At 58.9% G+C, this 10,517-nt stretch overlaps 1 protein-coding gene across 3 annotated transcripts in view; it reads left to right on the forward strand.

Annotated features, from left to right (window-relative positions):
• The first annotated feature begins 4,408 nt into the window (after positions 1-4,408).
• The window catches only part of ZBP1 (Z-DNA binding protein 1), a 244,968-nt gene continuing 238,859 nt past the window's right edge, over positions 4,409-10,517 (forward strand). For 2 of the 3 annotated variants that reach the window (XM_084886786.1, XM_084886785.1), the window contains exons 1-5: positions 4,409-4,606; positions 6,580-6,801; positions 7,807-7,995; positions 9,001-9,165; positions 10,163-10,354. In XM_084886786.1, coding sequence (XP_084742912.1) covers positions 4,573-4,606; positions 6,580-6,801; positions 7,807-7,995; positions 9,001-9,165; positions 10,163-10,354 — 802 coding nt within the window. In that variant the 5' untranslated portion in view covers positions 4,409-4,572. Of the gene's footprint in view, positions 4,607-6,579; positions 6,802-7,806; positions 7,996-9,000; positions 9,166-10,162; positions 10,364-10,517 lie in introns of all 3 variants that reach the window. The other variant, XM_084886787.1, reaches the window with a different exon arrangement.

Genomic DNA, 10,517 nt, shown 5'->3' on the forward strand with positions numbered 1-10,517 from the left:
GGCGGGGGAACATCGCAAATTTGGAATCCATATGTATTTAACTGAAAGCCTAGAAAACCTAACATGTCAAGTTCACCAATTGTTCCATTTAATCATCATTAAAAATTGCATCACATTTCATTATTTGAAACAAATTTACAGGCAAAGTCGCCCCACTTGGAGAGAATTCCTGAGACTCCCAGACACTCGGTGAAGAATTGGTGGCCAATTGTAATTAAATGAATTTCTTGTAGGCAAATAATTTTAGAGGTGAAATTATTCTTAGAAATCATGTGATTATGAAAGTAAAAGTTAGATGTGAGTTCATCCCAGTGCATTTGTTGGGCTTTCTGAAAAGAGTTGGTGGGAAGGAAGGAGCCCGAGCAGCCAGTGCCGGCCACGCCCCTCTCCCTTGCCCACCTCCAGCCCCAGGACACCTTTCCCAACCCCCACCCCCCCTGGGGTGAAATCCTCCAGGAAACATCTCAGGTTCCTACCAGGGCTCACTCCCGGCCTGCCCCGCTCCCTGACTCAGCACCACCTGCCGGTCCGCCTGCCTACCCTTCCTGCGGAGAGCTGGGGATCGGAGGGCCCGGGACTCAACCTGAACCCCCGGGCAAGCCCTGGACTGGGCAATGTGGCCTATTCTGCAGCCAGAGTGGGAAGCAGGACCAGGAACCAGTGAGGGGCCTTTCTCCTGCTCCCCCTTCCACGTGTGGCCTGGGGTTAAGGAGGCACAAAAAGCCATTTGGTGAATGACCGGCCGGATAAATGGGACTGCTCTGTCACCAGAGAGAGGGACAGCTGGAGGTCCTATGATGGTGATATAACCAGCTCCCATTTCATGAGCACATGCTGTGTGCTCAGTACTCTGCTAGCACCGTCAGCCATGACCTCACTGAACAGCAACCCCACAACTGAGGCTCAGAGGAGTAGTGGCTAGAAGGTGGGGGTGCCAGGACCAGAGCCCCAGGTTTGCCCGACCCTGGGGGCATGGGTGGCCAAGCTCTGTCTTGAAGGGCAGTGAACAGAGCCTTCGACGCAGCAGCTTTGCTTGGTCTGGGTTTCTCTCCCTCCTCCTCTGCCTCCTGGGACCTTGTGCGATCCTCTCTGGCCACCGCCAGTTCTCTGACCTTTGCCCTTGACCAAAGACATGTCACTTCCCACATTGGGTGCCTTCTGGATGCACAGGGAAATGCAGATAACACCCAGGCTGCCTGGGAGGAAGGAGACTGGGTTCGACAACACTGTGTGCGGTAAAAATATCTCTCTTCACAAAGAGCGTGAGGGAGAAGCCTAAAGACTCAGATCAGTAACGTGTTATTATCATCTGGTTTGGGCGGAGAGTTCTTAACAGTTTCTAGAAAAATACAAGCCATAGAAAATGAGCCTGCTTTTCGGGGCAAAGGGAGGTTCGGGATCCAGCAGTCAGCGGTGCCATCTGGGATTTCCTATGGCCTGTGAGGCCCTTCCCAGGCGGGTAAGGGGACCCCGGTGTCCCTGTCTCCCTTTCTCTCTCCTTTTGCCTTCCCCCCTGGCGGCAGGCCCTGAGAGCATGGAGACTGCCCTGGAACGCGGACCTATCAATAAATAGGCCCACGAATGCCCACACCTAATGGCCACAGAGGAGGCCCCTCGGGTCCTTCCATGGACGAACACCTGCGCCCCTCAATGGGAGGGACAGCTAGGTATCCTCCAATATCTGTGGCCCCGTACTGTTAAGCACCAGGGGCCCCCATTTCAGCGGGGTGCATTGCGGCCCAGAACAAAGACCATTGCCCCCGGGCCTCCCTGGCCGGGCGAGGAGATGAGTGGGACGCCAGTGGGATGTGTGTGCAACTTGCCAGTTTCTTAAAAGGGAGATGCATGCCCTTCCTCCCCTTCCTTCTTCCCGCTGGAAGGAAGGCAGAAGTGATGGCCGGAGCTGAAGCAGCCGCTCTGGAACTCATGGCCAGTCTTGGGATGGAGGCCACAAATGGCAGAGCAACAAGATGGAAGGAGCCTGGGTCCTGACCTCGTGATGTGCCACTCCACGCCTGGACCACCCACAGACTGCTTGAGGAGAAAAAAGGGAAGAAGCGCCTGGATGGCGTAAGCCAGTGTTTTTCAACCTTTTTTGGGCAAAGGCACACTTGTTTCATGAAAAAAATCACGAGGCACACCACCATTAGAAAATGTTAAAAAATTTAACTCTGTGCCTAGATTGACTATATATAAAGTAATTCTCTTGAATAGGAATCAAATAAACACAAAGAAAGTATTTTATAATTACTTTATTATGAAATATTAAGTAAACAAAATAGTGAAAAATTATAAAATTCTTGTGTTGTCTGCACCTACGGCACACCAGGCAACATCTAGTGTGCCGCGGAACAGCGGTTGAAAAACGCTGGCGTAAGCCACTGATATCTGGGTTAAAGGCAATCTTTAAAGTCAAAATTACCCTGAAAATCTCTTAAACGGAGAAGAGAAATAAAAGATAATCCTTTGGGTTATTTAAAAGTGAGAATCCCACTCAGCGCGGCGAGACCCTCACAGCAGGCTCAGGACTCCCCTGAATTCTAGACGTGCTGTGAGAGCGAGGGAAGTTGGAACCCACACATGTTTAATTGTTTTTCTTTCTCTTTCTCTCGCACCTTTTTTTTTTCTTTTGCCTAGTGCCCACAGTTTCCTGGCAGAGAGGCATCCAGCACGTTTTCCAATGTGTGAGAACCTACCGAGTATCATACAGACACGCTTCTTCTTCTTTAGTATCTGTTTCACCGTTGAAGAAACTGAGTCTCAGGGCGTCCTGACCCCCGCGAGAGGCAGGGCCGCCCTGGAGAAGAAGGCCAGACGGAGGCCTCGCCCAGGCGGCACTCCCAGGCGCCTGGCCTTTCCCGCGCGGTGGCTCCTGACGCAGGTTCCGGGCCGCTCAGAGAGCAGGGCGAGGCCACACGTGGCTTCAGGACGGGGCAGAGGGAACGGGAATCCAAACACTGCCCGGTGGCCAGCCGTCACCACGGAGACACAAGCGGTCCTTCCAGAAGCCAACCGGACCCTCAGGGTGAAGCCCGCCCTCCGCCTGGCCCCCAAGCCCAGGAGGCCAGCAGTCAGTGCTGGGTCACCATGCCTGCAGCCAAGGCCTGGGCTTGCTGCTTCCACCCTGGGAGGAGTTAAGGAGCCTGAGAAGGAGAGGCCGAGGTCAGGCCAGATCTTCCCTGGGGAGACGATGGGTGGGAGGTCCTCCCTCAATCAGAGGGACCAGGCCGAGGTGGGCCCCCGCGCCCGGGTTGGTGAGCGGGCGCCACCTGGTGGCCGGCCCCGGCACGGAGCCTCCCAGCATCCACTGGGGCTCACCCATGGCCCTTCCCACAATCTTCCTCAACACCCGTAACCACCTTGCATTTAAAGTCCATATAGAGTCAGTTCATATAGAGATACGTGAATCTTCAGTTTTACGTGAAAGAGAACAAAAGCACCCGGCCTTGTGGCTCCCTGGTTTTAGTGAGTGGTCACTCTCCACACGGCACCCTGCCAATGCCATCACTGGGACCCCGGCCCCGCCCCAGAGGTGGGAGCTGGTGGATGTGCTGGGGACCAGGACTGCTGCTTGCTCTGCGAAGGCAGCCTCTGGGCGAGCCCCGGGCCCATCCCCTCCTGCATCGCTGTTCACCCCTGTGTTGGCAGCAAGGCTGACCGGGAGTGCCCCGAGGGAGTGGCCATGTCCGCCTGCCAGCCCGCCCAGGCCTCTGCGCTGAACCTCGGGCCCAGGGGCTTCTGGGCCTGAGTTCTTGGTCCCCTTGGCTGCCTCACACAACGCCCTTCGTTTCTGTGGGCCTCAGTTTCCCCTTCGTGACCTGAAAGAGAACCGTGGCTCTGGATTGCTTGAGGGTCACTTAGGAAAGCGATGGGGTGTTTCGCCTGGAACATGCTGGTGCCCAATTGTGCTCATGACTGTAAGTGAAGCTGGAAGCACACGGAGGCACAGAAAGGTTAAACAACTCGCCCAGGGTCACAGAGCCAGTAAGCGTGTGGGTGGGGAGGGGCTGGGTTAGGGCCCAGGCACATCTGTGGCCTTGAACAAGTGGCCGCACTGACCAGAGCCCCAGTTTCCCTCTGAGAAAAGAGGCCAGTGCTAGTCCCTACCCTGTCGGTGAGTTGGAGGGGCCCATGAGGTTTGAAAGCACAGTAGCTGCTCACTAAAGAGAGCTGTCATTTTGAAGTGTACAGGATCGTGGGCACCCAGTGTCCCAGCCTCTGTGTGTGGAGGGTCAGGGTGGGCATCGGTGGGCACTCGGAAGTTACTCTGCTCTTCCCTCCAACAGCTAGCCCACTTCCTCTTACTTATCAATTCTGCTTTCGATATCGTTTCCTTCGAAAGCCACACACAGAAGTTTCATTTTCTTTTTCTCCACACTGCCGATCAGTTCCGGCTCCCTAGGCCTGCTTCCGGGGTATAAACAGCTGGTGCCGCCTGTGCACGCCTGTGCAGCCAGCCTCCCGCCACAGCTGCCGGCAGCCCCAGCCTCGGCCTCGCAGGGACGCCAGCCTCCACCAACCCGCCTTCTCAAGGCCCCCAGATCTCCCCGGGCCCCTAGCCACGCTGTCAGCATGGCCCAGGCTTCTGCAGACATCGACGAGGCAGGTACTAATACTCCCTCCCAGGGATGGTGGGGACTTTCGGGGGGGGGGGGGGCTGATTATAGCAGTGATAGCGACATGGCGCCCAGGAAGAGAGTGCCTGGCCCACGCCCCATACATTCACAGGAACCTCAGTGCTGAGCACCGCGATGTTCCCATTTCACACATGAGACCGCCAAGGCCCCCAGAGGCCAAACCTCAGGGGGTCGCTGATGCTGAGTGCCGTATTCACACCCATTTTGAGAGCAGCACAAGCCACTATGATAATACAGGATGAGACACACATTTCCGGCTGCCTCTCCCTCTGAGAGCTCCGCCCAGGCCCCAGTGGAGGGGCCAGCCCTGAGCCATCGCCGGGCTCCAGGGTGCCCTGGGGGCTGCGGGCTGCGGTGGGGTTTTGGCTTTTAGTTGTTGTTTCTGTTCTCATTAGCTCATTTCATCCTCACCACAATCTTGGAAATAGCTGCTATTACCCCACTTCACAGGTGGCGAACTGGGGCCCAGAGTCACACAGCCAGTAGGCGGCAGAGCTGGGGAGCCAGCCTCAGAGAACAAAAAGGAGGCAAAGGGGTGCAGAGAGGGGAGGGCAGGGTGTGGCCCAGCTTCCTGTCAGCTCCCCAGGGGGACACGCAGGTACCTGTCAGGGGCACTGGGTAACCCCGGGCTACTTCTCTGGGGCTTCTGCTCCTCGTCACGGCTGCTTGTACCTCGTCCATCTCACAGCCTCCAGGTGCTGGGGCTCAAGCCCTTCACTGGCCTTTGCAGTCAGGGAGGAGGGGCCGGGGGGAGGCTTACCAGGGCTGGCTTTTCAAGAATCAAAACTCTTTTCAGGCCAAAACCGGTTTGGCTCAGTGGTAGAGCATCCGTCTGCGGACTGAAAGGTCCTGGGTTCAATTCCGGTCAAGGGCCATGTACATTGGTTGCGGGCACATCCCCAGTGGGGGGTGTGCAGGAGGCAGCTGGTCGATGTTTCTCTCTCATCGACGTTTCTAGCTCTCTATCCCTCTCTCCTTCTCTCTGTAAAAAAATCAATAAAATATATTTAAAAACAAAAACAAAAACAAAACCTCTTTTCAGGACAAGGCAGAGCCCGTGGTTGACTGGATGAGGGTTTCTGGTGGCTGATGACTGCTTGGGGTAGAGTTGGGGCGAAGGAGTGGGCACCCCCAGAGATCCTAGCTGCGCTTCACCTGCCGGCAGGTGAAAACGTGGTGACAAAGGCGAGCTGCAGCCCGGGCTGTAGCCGGAACCGGATGGCCCATCCCCACCAGCACTGCCACCGCAGAGCCAGAGAGACCAGCAGGCAGAGGACCCGCTAGCCTGGGGTCACCTCCCCAAAAGGGGACCCGACTTCCCGAGCAGGGCCCTGCTTTGCATTTCCCTCGGGGCTCCTGGGGTCCAGGTTTCCTGCTGATGGGTGGGGCTGCCGCCCACAGCTCCCTCCGCATCCTGAACTCATATCCCCGTGGTTTGGGGGACCCTGCCCCGAGGAGGCGGAAGCAGAGAGGAGGAAATGAGGGGCCTCACGGGAGCCAGGGACGGCCTTCCCAGGGCAGACCACACAGGCAGGGATGGCGGGCCCCAGGAGGGCAGATTTTGAAGGGAGGAGGCGGCTGGGATCTGGGAACAGAGTGGCAACTGGCCCACTGCCCTGCCCCCCCTTCTCCTGCTCTTCTGCCCTCACTCCACGCCCCTCTGCTCAGAGGACCCCTGAGAGCTCAGCGCCCACCTGCATTCTGGCCACTCACAGCGAGTGGAGGCCACTGGAAGGCCTGGCCACCCCCCTGGCCACCAGGCTGTCCAGCCAAGGCCGTTTCTGATCAGCCCACGAGCCCTCACTGAACAGAAGTGTCCTTGGTGGATGGCTGCTCGGGCTCTGTTCCGGGCCCTCCCCCGTGGCCTCCCCTACCCCAGAGCCTCTGGCCCAGGCTCCACCCTGGCACTCAGTCCTCTCCCTGCCCCTTTCTCCTCTCCCAGAGCTTGAGCAGAGGATCCTGCAGGCGCTGAAGAATGCTGGCAGCCCTATGAAGGCTGTCCAGCTGTCAAAGGAATGCAAAGTGCCCAAGAAGAAGATCAACCAAGCTCTCTACCGGATGAAGGAGAAGTTGCAAGTGCATGACGCTGGCTCTTCGACGTGGTGCTTGAGAGAGGGTGCGGCTGGAGCACTGGTTCCCAGAGCGCCTGCCCAGCTCAGCCTTGGTAACTGCCAACCTTGGGGGGGGGGGTGTACCCGGCACCAGCAGTCCTGGCAACGGACAAGCCTGGATTGGGGCCTGGGTGTGAATACAGGCTCTGCCCCTTGGGGTGCATACTGTCCCCTCATCCTGCCTCCCTTCCTCTTCCGGCCAATGGAGACAGGAGCAGGGCTGCATCGTGGGGTTTCCGGAGGATTAGAGGCAAAGGGTTCAGCCTGGCGCCAGCACATAGTAGGTGCTCAGCAAAGTACGATAACATCCGAAAGGAACGATGACAACGATGGTGATGACCATAGAATTAAGTTCACATCACACGAGATCCCCTTAGCCAGTTCTGTAGCCCACAGACCGAAAGAGCTGACACTTGTCAGGTACTCACAATGGGCCCGGGCGCTCCAGGGCTCCCCCGGTGGTGAGAGGCGGTACTCACCCCCTTTTCCCAGAGAAGGTAGGCAGCAGGGCGCCGCACAGCGGGAAGGAGGCAGGGCAGGGCCAGAGCTCACGACCCAGCGACCCGTGGAGGCCCGTCCCCTTCCTGCCCCGCCACCCCTGGCCTCTCTCTCCGGCAGAGGGGCCCCTGCAAGGAGCAGGTGCAAGTCCCAGAAACCGGGCCCTCCGCTTGGTGACCGGCCTCTTTGCAGCTCCTGGGACAGGGGCCCTTCCTCTGACCTCCAGCTCTCCTTAGCCACAGGGGGTGCTGAGAGGGTCCCTCGCACCCCCCTAAGAGGGTCCCACGAGGCCCCCAGAGGCAGCTCAGGCTCTGCGGCAGGAGAAGCTAACTGCCCGAGAATCACTGTCTCCGGGCGAGAGCCGCCATCAGTGTGCAGCCCCGTGTGCCAGGCGTGCCCGGAGCTCGGTGCCCATCCCGGCCCAGGACAGCCTCGCTGGGCACGGAGATGACGTGCGTCCGGTGGACGAGGATGGGCTCAGAGGGGCCGCGGTTATAGTCAGCAGTGGAGCGGACACTCTCCGGAGGCCCCCTTAGCCACCCGCCGCCTGCCTCCCACAGGGCCGGTGCAGGTGCAGGAGCAGATCTGCAGGCTACTGGCCGGCCGGGGGCCCATGAGGGCCATCGACATCGCCCGGGCCCTGGGGATGACTGCATCCAGCGATGTCAAACGATACCTGTATGACATGCAGAAAGATCACCTGCTAAACTTCGACAAGAATTCAAAGATCTGGGAAATCTACCAACCAGGTAGGCCCTGATGTGCTCCCACACCTGGGCAGGGCAGGGAAAGAGACACTCAACATGTGTTTCTTGCCTGCTCCACCTTCAGAACCTTCCAGAAGCTTGCACTTGTCTTGCTCACCAGTCACTGGAAGGGGTTCCAGGAGGGTGGAGCATGATGCACGGCGGGGGAGTAACCAGGGAGGGCTTCCTGGAGGCGGGGCCCGAGGCTGTATTTGCAGAAGGCCAGGGGCTGGGAGGGGCGGGTACTCCTGACTGTACTAGCCTGGGCACAGGGCTGGTTGCTGGCAGTTTTCTGTGGGCACTTGGCCCAACTTGGAGTTGGCATTGCTGAAGGAGACCGGGCTGGGCTCAGATAGCGGGGGGCGGGGTCCCAGGGCGCCTTATCCTCCAGGTGCAGCAGCCGCAGGCATAGAGCCCACAGCCTTTTACAGGCCCACGGAAATGTCCTCCTTTCTCTTACAACCAGAAGAAAAAAGTGAATGTTATAATCATAATAACGACTCCTGCCTAGATTATATGTCTTTATCCCAATGCAGTCGTAACATGTAATTAAAAAAATATATTTTTTAATTAAAATAATATTTTTAATGTGACAGCCGTCAGATTGTAAACACTTGTCACGAAGGCAAATTCTTACAAATGCCTTGGGAGGCAAGCAAAGCTCTCTGGTGGCCACAAGCAGCCTGTGGACAGCCCTAGCCTTGGCCGGGGGCGCTCACGGCCAGCGTGTGGCTGCTCGAAGGGAGAGGGGCAGAGGGCAGGGCGAGCAGGACGCTCCCCCACCCTCTTGGGGAGCAGAGGACACTCAGGTAGGGTGACCTGCCATGGGAGGGTCATCCGAGATGCCGGTGGCATTTGTCAGACATGCCAGTTCCAGCTGGGCTCCGGCCAGCCCCGGCGGGCACTGGACTCTGCGTCCGGGCTTGCCAGGAGCCATGGTGCCCGGGGGGCAGGGAGCCCTGCTCCGTGGGGAGGTGTGGAGGGGCTGAGTGGCGTGTCCTCCCACAGGGACTCCCAGGGGAGGGAGTCAGCCCCCCGCCATCCTTTACCAGCAAACCGCCGTCACCATCTGCCAGAGCGGGCCGTACAACCACATCTCCATCGGGAACTCCGACGCCGTCCAGATTGGACACGGGAACAGCATCGTGAAGCATGTGGCCCCTGCGGAGAGCGGTGAGTCCTCCTGAGACGCCGAGGAGGGCCGGGGCGGCTGCTCTGACTGGGAGGGTCAGGGCAATCCACCCTCCGAGGAGAAAGGGCGGCTTTCGGAGCACCACGGTCCTCCTTCCTGGCCTCCGAGAACGGGGACGTCTTTCTCGTGCCTGGATCAAACCCTTCCTGATTCCCTCTCATTCCAATGCTGAGAGCCTCATGCTCCAGGAGACCCCATCGCTGCCCGTGAGAAGCAGTTCAGGTCACTCTCCTCAGCAGGAGGCGCGGGGTCACAGCAGCCTTTTGTTTATTCCGAGCCACGCGGTTTTCTCCGCGTTATCACCCTCAGCCCTGGGAGGCGTCTCCCCAGCGGCGCCTGCTTACGATGAAACACGGCCCGCGGGCCGGTGAGAGGGGGCGGGCCACCCCTCAGCCCAGCGTGGGACACAGCGAGAACTTCAGCCCGGGGGAAACACTCCCTGCGACTTCTAGAGAACCCTTCCCCCTTCTGGGCCTCAGTTTCCCCAACTGTGAGACGGAGGAGAACTTTGTCTGGAAATCTAGAGCGACGTTTGCCCAGCGTCAATCCTCCGAGCCGCCCCCGATTCCAGTTGTGCCGTGTCTGACCGCAGACTCCATGTTACATGGGTTTCCCTCTCATTCTGCTCAAATGCACTTCTGAGTAAATCGTGCAGCGTCACCTCACGTGGGAAACCAGGAGGAAACTCGGAGAGAAGCGTGGGGGGCTCTGAGCCGGTTAGACGCGTTCACACCAGAGGGACTTTCTCCCGAGGGCTCCGAGGGCGGAGGCGACGAGGGGGCGGAGGGTGGGCTCACTGTCTGGGTTTCAAGTGCCCCAGTGACACCCCAAACCCTGGGGCCCCGTGCCGACTGTCCCGCGGGGCCCACCGCTCCCATGGACCCAGGAAGAGGCAGGAGGCCTGTCCCCTCCACCCGGCCAGCACTCTGTGTGGGGGTGTAGGGAGGGTCAGAGGTCATGTGCTGTGTTTCCTGCCAGGCTCCGAGGCTCCCCTCTGCCTCCCTTCACCACCCGCAGCAGGTCCCCAGGCTCAGGAGCCCCCGGCTGGACCCTGGGGGGCGCAGGACATCCACATAGACAACTCTGTGCTCAGACGGGTGCAGCTGGGACACGGCAACGAGATGACCCTGCTCGACGCCCCGGCCACGGGCCCTGGCCCCAGCCCCCCAGGTAACGGGGGTCATGCAGCCATCCGCCCCACCGCACTCGGCTCCTCAGTGGATGGAACCTACGCCAGTCTTTGCAGGGAGAGAGGCATGATGGGAAATTCCTTTCCACCCACCAGAGTGGAGCAGGTGGGGCTTTTAGAGCTAGTACTCGGGCTCCTGGCCCT

This window comes from Pipistrellus hanaki, assembly GCF_964339955.1.
Source record: "Pipistrellus hanaki genome assembly, chromosome: 6".
Classification (NCBI taxonomy): domain Eukaryota; kingdom Metazoa; phylum Chordata; class Mammalia; order Chiroptera; family Vespertilionidae; genus Pipistrellus; species Pipistrellus hanaki.